Source organism: Cydia amplana, chromosome 7 (genome assembly GCF_948474715.1).
Source record: "Cydia amplana chromosome 7, ilCydAmpl1.1, whole genome shotgun sequence".
Taxonomy (NCBI): Eukaryota; Metazoa; Arthropoda; class Insecta; order Lepidoptera; family Tortricidae; genus Cydia; species Cydia amplana.
The window spans coordinates 6,410,244-6,423,979 of record NC_086075.1 but is presented as its reverse complement, the minus strand read 5'-3'; the positions used below and the strand labels follow the sequence as shown (position 1 = coordinate 6,423,979).

General features: G+C 38.7%; 1 protein-coding gene across 1 annotated transcript; it reads left to right on the top strand.

Moving 5' to 3' along the window:
* Window positions 1–354: 354 nt before the first annotated feature.
* On the top strand, window positions 355–6,619 carry LOC134649750 (uncharacterized). The gene is made up of 3 exons (XM_063504581.1): window positions 355–429; window positions 1,604–1,759; window positions 3,269–6,619. Exons 1-3 carry the CDS (start codon window positions 355–357, stop codon window positions 6,617–6,619), a joined length of 3,582 nt encoding a protein of 1,193 aa, XP_063360651.1.
* The last annotated feature ends 7,117 nt before the right edge of the window (window positions 6,620–13,736 follow it).

The following is a 13,736-nucleotide window of genomic DNA, read 5'->3' as shown; positions in this document are numbered from 1 at the left end:
AAATACAAATTAAAATCGTGCAACAATACATATTAATTTATTTATACTCACATTTAAGTTGAATACCAAATCTAGATGGTTTATTTATCCTTCGGTCCCGTGGAAGCCCGCGCGTCTTTAGTGGGGTACAAAAGTTATTTTAAATATAGCTTCGAGATTTACCACAGTAGAGCCTTTAACGCATGTAGGCAATCGTTGCTAACACTTATATTTTTTTAGAATAGGTACTCTTTTTTTGTTTCAGTGTATTTGTATGCAACATGATCTTTGTAGGGTTTCGTGTCATAAAGGTAAAAAGGGACCCTTGGTTTTACTCCTCATAATACTTGGTGCTGATAGCACCAGCGCATCTTCATGAGTCCTGGACGCTCGGAGCAGAACCGGTCTTCCATCCGCGGCCGCGCCCGCGCACCGCGCCCCGCGCACCGCGTACGCCATTATCTCACCAACCGCGACACACGAAACACGACGGCTCGCGCCCGTCCCGCTCGCGATAGACTGTACGCGCCGCGCTCTGATTTATTGTAACGGTCAATTGGTAGTTTTTAATATATTTTTGCATAAGTTTTACAGTCCACTTATTTCTCTCCAGTAGCTAGACCAACATATGGTCCTTAAACGCCGTAGTAGATGACAGTGGACCGTTACAAGCGCGATTTGAAATAAAATCGTTAATATCGCATCCGTCGTTCGAAGCATACAACTACAATCGCCCGTCTTCAGTTGTCTTCGAGATTGCTACATAAATAAAACTGAGGTCTTCGCCGTGATCATCATAACTTCAAAGTGCACGGCCCCTGCAGAACAGCATTATCTTGGATCTATAAGCAACACCGGGTGAAAAACGAGTGCAAACATCATAAAAATCACGGACAGGAAAATCACCAGGATTGGAGCTCACTACCTACCGGCTTACAACTACGGATAGCATAACTGTGAGATCATTCCAATATTTCCCTTATTTTAGTTTGCATTCCTATAAAAATACATTAGCTTTTAAAAATCTTTCCATTAAAATTACAATCAAAACAAACCATTAAAAGTGCTTCGATCTTAGTTCATAGTTGCATGTTAAAGTTATATTGTTCAGTCTTTCAAAGCTTTATTTTCAACTTCCATCATTATTTTCGTCATTTTTGCAAAGTAATTTAATTAGAAATCAAAATTGTAATCATAATTATTTTTCAAAATATAAAGTGGGTTGGTCGAGAAACGCGTTTTAGATCCTTACGATTTTTTAATAGCAATTTCATTATCAGCTCATCACATATAAAAATTTAAGCGCCTGCGAAAAGTTACGAGCAAAGTTGAGGATAGTGTTGCTATTTTTTTTCAATTAGGTACGAGTAACATATTGCTTAGAGCACTTAGTAATTTCATTTCACTTATTGTCTTTTCAATTTTTCACTGCATAATGAATACAGAAGCACGCTGCAAAGAATTAATTAAGAAACGTGGTACAGTTAAAGCTAAGCTTACGCAATTTACTGCTTATTTAGCAACAGCTAAATCTTGTGAACAATTGAGCGAACCACAATTGGTCGAATTAGACCTACGCATAAATAAAATAGATGCTTTATATGAGTCATACGACACGTTTCAGGGCGAGTTGGAGCAGCTAGTGGAGGACCCCAGCGAGCTGTATACCGATCGAGAGCAGTTTGAAGGGACTTATTACCACGAGCTAGCGACCGCACGGGAGTTGTTGGAGCGACATCGTAGTCAGCGGGCTAAGGAGTACGCTGGCGCCAGGTCTGAGGTAGGTTCCGATGAGTGCCCGACTGTCATATCATGTAGACAAAGTAACGTACGTCTGCCAAAAATAAACCTACCACATTTTAGCGGCGGCTGTCAAAATTGGTTGGAATTTAAAGATATTTACGTCTCATTAATTCATACGGAGAAAAGCATAGATGATATCAATAAATTCCACTACCTTCGTGCTTCTCTTCACGGAAGTGCGGCCATAGTGATACGTAGCTTAGATTTCAGAGCAGAAAATTATAATGCAGCATGGAAACTGCTATGCGATAGGTACGACAACAAACAATTATTGGTAAATAATCATGTTCAAGCTCTTTTCAACATAGACCCGATTCACCGGGAGTCTTGTCAAGGTCTTCGTCAAATAGTTGACACCGCAAATAAAAATCTTAGAGCATTGGCTACCCTTGATCAGCCAGTTAATCATTGGGACACATTAGTCATTCATATAATGTCCTCCAAGTTAGACAACATTACCAGTAGAAAATGGGAGGAGCATAGGAACTCATTGTCAGAGCCTCCTTCACTTGACAACTTTCTTACATTTTTGAGTAACAGGTGTAATCTTCTTGAAACATTAGAAGAATCCAAAAACAATAAGTCCAAGGCAGAGGCGTCAGTCAGTAAGCCTAAAAGTTTCCTAGCCTCTTCAAGTCAACATGATACTGCAAAAAATCATATTAAACCTTGTCCTTTGTGTAACAAGACCCACTATATCTTTAATTGTGACACCTTCAGAGCCTTGCCGATTGACGAACGTTGGAATAAGGCCAAAGAGTATAAAGTGTGCCTTAACTGCCTGCGCCCGGGACATCATGAGTCGAAATGCAGTCTTAGTCATTGTAAATATTGCAAGGTCAGGCACAATACGTTGTTGCACAAGCATAACGACACAAATGCCCCGGCAGAACATGTAGCATTGTCGGCAAACAATCACGTCGTGGGTAACGTATCGCCACATGTATTTCTTTCCACAGCTCTGGTGAAGGTCAGTGACAGCAAGGGTCAGTTGCACACAGTGAGAATCATGCTAGATAATTGCAGCACAGCAAATTACATTTCGCAGAGTTTGACTAATAAGCTATCATTGCCAACACGTCCTATTATTTGTAAAACTTCTGGTCTAAACGATCAACAGTCGAAAAGTGTACAGGCTTGCTCTCTTCATATGGAGTCTCGTGATGGAACTTTTAAGACAGACATTGATTGTTACATATTGCCAAAAGTTACACAACCCATTCCTGATCAATTTTTAGACGTTAATGAAATACCAATACCTTCAGGACTTTGTTTAGCTGACCCATCTTATTATGAACCGTCTTCAATTAATCTTCTTGTCGGTGCTCAAATCTTTTGGGCTGTACTTGGTTCGGGGCGTGTAGATCTTGGAAAACAAAATCCACTCCTTGCGGAAACAAAACTTGGCTGGCTTGTCGTAGGAGCTTTGTGTCAGCCAAGTCTTAATAAACGTCATAATCCTGTTTGTTTCTTTCTTAATGACCAGCAAACGGGCATAGATCTTACTCCATTTTGGGAGCTTGACACAATACCTTCAAAACATAATCTCACTGTAGACGAAAATACATGTGAACAAACCTTTACCACTACAACAAAACGCGATGAAGAGGGACGCTTTGTAGTCACTTTGCCGTTGAAGGAGTCACCAGACGTATTGGGAAGCTCTTTCGAACTGGCTAGACGCAGGTTCCTTTCCTTAGAGCGAAAGTTTGATAGGGACCCTTTATTTAGAGAGCGGTACAGTGAGTTTATGACTGAATATGAAACCTTAGGTCACATGAGCGGAAGTTTTCATGACCCTTCGCGACCATCATACTTTCTACCACACCATGGAATTTTGAGGGAATCTAGCACAACTACCAAGCTGCGGGCGGTCTTTGACGCGTCTGCTGCCACCACGTCTGGAAAGTCCCTAAACGACATCCAGTTAGTAGGTCCTAGAATTCAAGATGATTTATTCTCTATCCTACTTAGATTCCGGCAACATAGGTATGTAGTGTCTGCGGACATAGAGAAAATGTACCGACAAATCCTTGTTGACGAGGATCAACGGTCTCTTCAAAAGATTCTTTGGCGATCTAACCCCTCGCAACCCATAAAAATTTACACACTTAATACTGTGACTTATGGTACAGCGTCGGCTCCTTATCTTAGCACACGCTGTCTTCTCCAATTGGCGCAGGAATCTTCAGACAAGCAAACTCAAGATGCAATATCTAAAGACTTTTACGTAGATGACTTCCTGTCAGGGTCACATTCAATTGCTGATACCGTGTCTCTGTGTCAAAAGGTCACAGACACTCTTCGCTCAGCAAAATTCAATCTTAGAAAGTGGCAATCCAATAGTGAACAAGTTTTGAAGCAAATCAATAATGAACCTTCTCTTAATCATACGGTTAACTTAAGCGAAAAAGAATTGTCAAAGACACTTGGCATTAACTGGCATTGTACTCAAGATACTTTAACTTTTCAAATAAACATTACAGTTCCTTCCGTAGTCACCAAACGCACTATATTATCAGCCATAGCACAGGTATTTGACCCTATTGGTTTAGTTACACCTTGCATTGTAGAAGCTAAAATTTTAATGCAAAGGTTGTGGGTGGACAAAATTGATTGGGATCAGCCTCTTACAGGCAGCTTACTTGCATCATGGAACAATTTTGCGAAATCACTTCCTAACCTAAATAATGTAAAGATACCAAGATGGATATCATGTGAATCATCTGCTTCAATTGAGTTCCACACTTTTACTGATGCGTCAGAAAAAGCATATGGAGCGTGCCTTTATGTCCGCTCCGTGGCCGGGGATGGCTCTGTGTGTGTGCGTCTTCTGGCCTCTAAAAGCAAAATCGCACCCATCAAGGCCACGACCATCCCTCGCCTTGAACTTTGTGCAGCATTGTTGGGAGCAAGACTGTGTACGAAGGTCCTGGAGTCACTGACTATGAAACCAGAACGTTGCATATTTTGGTGCGACTCCATGATTGTCCTTGGTTGGTTAAAATCATCTCCGGCTCTTCTAAGGCCATTCGTAAAAAACCGTATCTCCGAGATACAAGATAGCTTTCAACCGGAATGTTGGCGTTACGTTCCTTCTAAGGAAAATTCAGCTGATCTCGTGTCTCGGGGTCTTGATGCGGATCTTATACAAACCGCGTCTTTATGGTGGTCAGGGCCGCCTTTTTTAGCGTCAGATCCTTCACATTGGCCGACTGCACCTGGTTCTGAAGGTGAAACCACATTACCAGAGATTATAACTCATAAATCATTCGTCATTACTTCATCAAATTCAGATGACACCAATGCCATTCAAACCTTGATAAATAATCGCTCAGATTATGCAAAGATACAGCGGGTAATTGCCTACATAAATAGATTCACGTACAACTGTCGAAATGCTAGTAATAAAAAACATGGTTACCTTAGTGCATCTGAATTATCTGCTGCATCTACTCTGATCCTTCGCATGTCTCAGCAAACTGCCTTTCCTGAAGATTATGAATTGCTGAAATTTGGAAAGGAGTTATCAAAACAAAGTCGACTTAAATCTTTGTCCCCATTTTACGACTCTGGCCTTATCAGAGTTGGCGGTCGACTTAGTAATTCATTTTACGATTACGGTGTTAAGCACCCTATAATTGTTTGTTGTAAGCAACCTATAATAAGGCTCTTAGTTAGGATGTTGCATCTCCGCGCCCTCCATGCAGGTCCTCAGTTACTTATGTCAATCTTACGTCAAACCTACTGGCCTCTTGGGGGTCTTAACTTAGTAAAGCATACTGTTCGACAATGTATCCGCTGCATTAGGCTTAAAGCAGAAACAATTCAACCTGTAATGGGAAACTTACCAAAGGAGCGGTTACATCTTGAATTTCCATTTATCGAAACAGGCACTGATTACGCAGGACCCATTTTGATAGCCGATCGCAAGGGTAGAGGCTGCAAGCTCGTGAAAGCTTATATTTGTATTTTCGTTTGCTTAGCGACACGGGCACTTCATTTGGAGCTTGTCTCTGACCTTACTAAAGAAGCTTTTATTGCAGCGCTCGATCGGTTTATAGCTCGTCGAGGGAAGCCGAGAACCATATTCTCGGACAATGGTACTACCTTTGTTGGCGCTGCCAACGAGCTCGCTAACGTGCTGAATCAAGATTTAGCTAAGGATAGGGCCACTGAAGGTATTAACTTCTCTTTTATTCCCGCGTACACTCCTCATTTTGGCGGCTTATGGGAGTCCGCTGTAAAGTCGGTCAAGCATCATTTACGTAGAGTGTTGGGCCTTACGCATCTAACCTTTGAAGAGGTTTCAACATGCCTCAGTCAGGTCGAAGCAATTTTAAATTCACGACCTCTTACCCCCCTTTCCGACGACCCCTCTGACCTAACACCCCTTACTCCGTCTCACTTCCTTATTGGGAGATCTCTCACGTCTGTGCCACATCGTCAAGTCTCCAGCCAGAACATCTCAAGTCTCCAAAGGTTCCATCGCATAGAAGTTCTCAAACAGCACTTTTGGAATCGTTTCTCAAACGAATATATCTTCAACCTTCAGCAGAGAACGAAATGGCGCCATTCAAGAGGAAAGCTTGAAGTTGGAACCATGGTGGTAGTGAAGGAGAACAACCAACCGCCTCTCATGTGGTTGATGGGCCGTATCGTCAACGTGCTACCTGGGAAAGATGGAGTCGCCAGAGTAGCAGACATCAAGACAAAGAAGGGAATCATACGTCGAGCCTTTAATACAATATGCCCTCTTCCGATCTACAGTCTTGAAGACAATGGGTCTTCAACGCCGGGAGTATATGGTGCTGATAGCACCAGCGCATCTTCATGAGTCCTGGACGCTCGGAGCAGAACCGGTCTTCCATCCGCGGCCGCGCCCGCGCACCGCGCCCCGCGCACCGCGTACGCCATTATCTCACCAACCGCGACACACGAAACACGACGGCTCGCGCCCGTCCCGCTCGCGATAGACTGTACGCGCCGCGCTCTGATTTATTGTAACGGTCAATTGGTAGTTTTTAATATATTTTTGCATAAGTTTTACAGTCCACTTATTTCTCTCCAGTAGCTAGACCAACATACTACTACTATCCGATGGTACTACTTACCTACATGTTATGTAATACATACTATGTATTGTGATTGTGAGTCGTACCCTAAGTCTAGTCACCGTAATATTTGGTATCTATTACATAAGGTTTTAAAGTCTAGTTACGTACTAGGTTAAGCGGGGTATCATTTGAAATATTTTAAGGTGCACATTCCAAAACAATTTTTAATATTATACAGTGAAAAAAGAAATTATTTATGAAGGAAATTGCCGAAAGATGGCGCTGTACACGATTATAATTAAAAATATTGCGTGTTTATAGCTAGGTAAATGAATAACTGAAAGTCTGTACGGAACCCTTGGTGTGCGAGTTAAACAAACTCCCACATAGCAGGTTTTTTTTTTAATTTAATGCCTCGAGGAAGGAAAATGCTTTCAACGCTTTCCAGTTAAAAATACAAGCATGGGGTGGTATCAATGAATGAATCCGAATATTCATGTATATTTTTATTTCATTTTCATGGAAAGAGGGTACACTCATAAGCTACTTATGTAGCAGTATTTTTAGATAGTGGACATTAAAAGAAACATACGATAATCTTATGTTCCGGAACATTTGTTGTTTTGTATAGGAATTAAATTGTTTCTTTATTATGTATATTCTTGTTCTCAAGAGTTCAGAAAAACCCAAAGAGTGAAATCAGGCTACATATTTTTTTAGTTTTCGTAGAACTTTAGTATCGTTTTCGATTACTGATTTGAGTTTAAGTACTTACATATATATATTAAAATATTTCTGATTGAACATTAAATGTTAAGGGGAAAAAAAGAATATTTTATTTCCTTATGAGCTTGCTTATTAATAATATGACAGATTTTAGCGCGGCAGTCGCTATTTTAATCTCAAAAACTTGTTTCTTAAAAAGGACACATCACATTTTTCGCGTCCGGAATTTGTTGTCTACCCAATAAATACGTAGCACAAACAATTTAATATAAATGGTGTCGAATTGACGCCTACAAAGGGCCTGTTCGGTTCGGACGCGCATCGAGGCGAAAACAAATTAATTGCGATCGGTTACGTTCCAGTGTCGTAATTGCTTTGTTCTGCGACGATCGATCAAGTGAGAAAAATTAATTGAAATTGGTACAGATGTACGGAATAGGCGCACTCGCAATTTCTAGCTTTTCTTATTATATAAATTGAATTTAGGGAATAACCTCAAACAAAATATTTTATTCAAATATTCAAACAAACATAATAACATAATATTCGCCCGTATTCTTTATTTATTTTCAAAGAATAATAACACTTAAAATAAAAAAATTGGCCTACAATATGATTGAACGAAATAGGTGTGATTATATGTAATGTATGTATGTATGATTGAACGATTCAATCGATTGAACCAATCGCCACAGAAACCAATAAATACCTAAAAAAAACTTGATTTATTTCATATTGGTGTACCTATTCTGGTCTAAAATAATGCACAGAACAACATGATAAATGTATATAGTATGTTTTTCTATACATTAAATTATTTTAACTTTCGAAATAATTATACAGGGTGCTTCCTGTAACAGGAGCAATAAATTAAACTAAAAGCTACAACTCCTCAAACTGACCAACATTTGTTCAGCAACTTTAAAAATTATGAATCCTTTAGACTTCCTCTTTTTCATACAAAATAAATATGTGACGTCCCACGGCTAAAGGTACCTTATGGCCGTTGGCGCTTACGCTATTATTAACGCCGCTCCGCCGCCGCGCGCTATTATTATTGCGGCGCTATGCGACGTAAGCGCCAACTGCCATAAGGTACCTTTTGCCGTGGAACGTCACATATTGCCTTCAATGTACGCTGACATCAGTGTGTTTGACGTTGCTTGTCACGCTTTAAACATAACAAAATTTGCAATACATTGCGTCTTAGAATAAACTTTAAAGTGTAATAAAAATCAAATCACGAGTTATTTTCAAAAGTTGCTGAACAAATGTTGGTCAGTTTGAGGAGTAGAGCCTACGGTTTAATTTATTGCTCATGTTACAGGAAGCACACTGTATATTGGTTAATTTAAAAAATAATTACACTATAACGTAATTAATTATAGCGAGCCTGAGTGGCCATTAATGAGATATTTTATTTGGGCTCTTGTTACTAATTTGTGGGTATCTACAGGTATTTTATCTGATGTAGGTTTATGATTTACTTTAGCTGAATACTAACGTTCACTGAATTGATTGTTGACTTAGGTATACATTATATTATAACGCATTATTTTTACCTATAAACAACTAAATAGTTTGGTTACTATTAAGGCTTTTATATCTTTAATAACCAGCCGTTTATTTATGAAGATCCATGCGCTCCTAACATCTACTTAGGTAGGTACATTATTTAATAAAATAAAAGGAATATCATTTTTATTTTTCTTACGTCTCTTCTCAGTTCCAAATCACCGTGTACTCTAAAATCCGCGACGCATGTACGAGTATCAGTAATCCCATCTCCCCGGCATCTTTTTCGCAAAACAAACAAGCTTACTTCGCGCGGGAACGACATTACGGCGTATTACCGCTAATATAGTTACCGGTGTTCAATGACACCTTGGTGGATTTAAAAAACGAAGTGAATATTTGAAAACAATATTTCAGATGGTGCCTGATCCTAAAATATATAGATAATCCCTCCTTTTCTAAAATTTATCCGTCAATTATAATTTATCTTTCCTGATTCAACAGGATCCTGGATTATATTTGATACTCAATGAGTTTGGCTATTTTTTACTTTTCTAAGTAAACCAGAAAGAAGAAGGGAAAGTGAAAAAGTAAAAACTAGAGCCTTTCGATATTTATAAGCAATGTTACGACCACCACGATCTCCGAACTGAAAGTCGCATGTTACCGGATTAATAGGTTTAATAAAATGTTTGAGACACACTTTCACTAATCAACCTAGTATCAAAGTAAGTAAAAGTTCGTATTTTAATAGGTTAACAAATACTTGACAAATATTTCTGCTTATCCCTGTACACACACACACAAAGACCAACTGAACGGGGCTAGTGTCAATAACAAATAGGCAAAAGCGGTCGTCGTTTTAGTTGCACAGTAATAAATTGCGAGCTCTAATTAGGCTTCAGTTCTGACCGGAACAGCTTAATAATCACGAATAAAAGCTGTTTCCCGAATACGATATACGCATTTAGCTCCCGCACTGTTTAAACGCGAGGTAGATTACAGCAACGATATGTGTTTAAATATTGTTGCGGGTTCTTAACGCTCAGGAACGTACGTAAATACGAGTAGGGCAAAAAAAAACTTATTAAATGTAATTAATGTCTCTAATAGTAGTTATTCGAAAATATGTAATACTAAACCTGACCTAAAGTAATGACGGTAAGCGTGAAAAATTTCGTACATTGTCTCCTTTTCCTATCTCTTTCGCACGCGCGTACCTATAATGCTGTCCCACCCATGCCATGGTGGCAGCCAATGCCCGTGCGATATAGACAGGAAAAGGCGGGCTAATGTACAAAATTCTTCGCGCTTAGCGTCCTAACTTTAGTTACAAGAACTTAGAAGAAGTATAGAGCGCAGACTGGACCGCCAAAGATGTCCTTTCCGTTCCTCATACCGCAAGCCCGGTGGACTAAAATACTTAATACCTAGGTAAAATAGTTTGATTCGAGAAAAAACCGTAGCAAGCGCGGTCACTTTAAGATGAAAGTACTTGATGTTTCATGCCACAAAGAGAAACCCACTATAATATTAAAAAAATACTATGTAGGTAGTTTAGTACGTTAGTATTGCATCAGAGCTAAAGAACCAAAAACATCTAAAAATAAGAGCTCGCAAAGCTCCGTTAATACCGTTTCCGTGCAGATCAGAATTGGAAAATGTACATATAAAAGAGAAAATATGCTCGGCGAAACTAAGGCTGTGAAAGTAAGTTTCGTAAAAAAACCCTACTAGAAAAACGAGATTGGGTAAATATGCGAAAACCTCGCTACAAAGCATGATTATATGACATATAACAGTTACAAAATTACTAACATTTTACCATCATATATACCTACATTTGCAGTTAGTAAGCTGTCATTGATAAAGAACTTTATGTTTATTGTGTATGACAATTATGATTTGGTTCTAGCATAGGTAATATTAATAATAATGCTTGCAAAAGAAAATAAGTGTAACATCGACCCATATTGATTTGCTGCGTGGTACAAAAATGTTTTAAATGTATATATTTCTGTTACCTATTTTCGTTTGATTGTATTGTAGCAATTAAGTAAAACTAAGCTTAAAAAACAAAAACCTACTTCAAAAAGAATAAAAATAAAACATTACCCCTTTTGTATGCGCTAGCCACTAATACATATATCAGACGGAGTTCTGAGTTAAAAAACACAAACAAAATATACGGTCGAATCGATAAACTCCTCCTTCTTTTGAAGTCGGATAATACGTTCATTTATTTATATAGTATCTATATAAATAAATGAACGTGTTATTTAAAAATGTATCATTTTTAAATAACTAAAGCACTCGAATAATGTAATACTGTAAATAAAATGTCTTCGCTCACAGACAAGCTGTTTATACCGGGGCATAGTGCGACCCTACGGACGATCGAAGCTGACTTTGATGACTTTATGTCCCTTGAATCCAATAAAAGGAAGGAGTTGCCAACTATGTAGGAGCACCCGGGACCCATAATAGTGTTCTAAATGTCATATATGTTATTACCTACCAATATTAACTTTTTTAAGGCATCGTGTTCTTTATCTGTCTCTCAAGACTTCGATATTGCTAATACATATAATGCTATAAAGAAGAAAATGGCAGTATTATTACGTTTACCTACCCTGCATTTTTATATTGTATGTCGTCCTTTGAATGTGTTCAAAAATGCTTAATAAAAACTAAACTTTCAACTTATTGTTTCAAGAAACCTTTTAAGAAGTTGGTTACCTAAATATTCTAGTTTATTCCCCTGAGGACGTTTTGTTTGCTTACGGGAATCCTGAATAAATTTGCCGCTCTTACGCGGGCTACAAATCTCACGTAAAACTATTCATTTTTCCAGGTAGGAACCTAAAGTTCAAATTGCGGATAAGTGGTTTAGCTCGGAATTGGTTACGTTGTCAGCCAGAAATTTGTATCAGATACCTTTTTTATTATGTAATCGTTAACTCAAGTCACTAGTACCGTAGGTAAGGATCCGCCAATAAGATACTTACAAATTGTTTAGGATCTTTCAACTCCATTCGAATGACATCTATCCGAATTTAACATGTTTTTTATGAGTATTTTTTTTTTGTTTTTAAACTTTATTGCGTAAAATACAAATAAAATGTACAAATGGCGGACTTAATGCCTAAAGGCATTCTCTACAGTCAACCATAGGGCTAAACTGAAATGGTGCAAGAAGAAAGAAAATGGTGCAGTAATTGAGAATTTATTAAATCTTTGTACTTTTCTGTAATATTATTATTAACTTGTTACTTTATTAACAATGCTAAAACCGCGTACCAATCAGATTTTACTCGTACTTAAACCATTTGAGGAGGGTTAAAAATGAAAAGTTTGTCTATCTTATTACATCTCGAGAATTTACTCAAGGCAATATAGCTGGCAAGGCACTTTTTAAAATGAAATTCTTATCATTTATCAAAGGATCCTGTTAGTTAAAAGTATGGTATGGGGTGACCTACATATCTCCGCTGAAGGAAATAGAGGAATGTCAATGTACGGGAGGCCCATTCTCAAATGAAAATTGATGTATGAAATGGAAATCGTGTTACTAACGTCCTAGCCCACTATCGCTCATAACATACGTCAAGGTATTCGAGGGGTTCAGGCGGAGTATGTCACTTTCTTAGGACGTCACATTCTGAGTTCGTCACTTTCTAACTTTGTCACTTTCTGAGATCGTCACATTCTGAGTTCGTCACTTTCTGACTTTGTCACTTTCTGAGATCGTCACATTCTGAGTACGACACTTTCTGAGGACGTCACTTTCTGAGTATGTCACTTTATGAGAACGCCACTTTCTGAGGACGTCACTTTCTGAGTTCGTCACTTTCTGAGTTCGTCACTTTTTTAGCATAGGTACGATTTAACAGTATAATATACCTGCACGAAAGATGTATACTGCCAGCAACCAGATTAGCTGTTCGACATACGGTCGCTTTTATATCCTACATACCAATACCAATCTCTGTTTGCCTTACGCCTGACTGGTAGAGAATTCCATTTGGCAAAACGTCCTATGTGTCGTGCAATAAAGTGAAAATAGAGAAATAAATAATAATAAAAAACAATGTAATTATGTTTCAATCAGAGTATTTAATTCAGAAAAAGTACCTACTTAGAAACTACAAGCACCAAAACATTTAGCCACAGATTGGAGTTAGGCCGGCAACAGCTTCGATTCAATACACATAAATGTTTCGCACAGTAGGAACCATGATTTTATCATTCGCCGCTGTGATTAGCTCGTGAAGGTATCACGGCAAGCTCGCTGACACCAGTAGAAGGTCATAATTCCAACATATTTACATTTAAACCTTGGAGGATATAATCAAACGGAGACGCCATGTCTGTAATTTTCTGTACAAAACAGTCTGCCGATTTTTGCGGGGGAGGGGAACGTCAAATGTATGCGTAACGTAAAAATAGCCATGTCAGATAAACGTCAGTCCATACATTGTGTATGACCGTTGGCCGCCTATTTTCGACAGAGGGGAAAGCCTGTTAATGGCTACTCCGTTTAGTTGTATCCTCCAAGATTTAAACGGACTGCCGCTCCTTTCGTGACAACATATTCTTCAGCATACCGCGTCTTCTGTCATGTCTCAATAAACTCAAACGTCTATTTTCTGATGA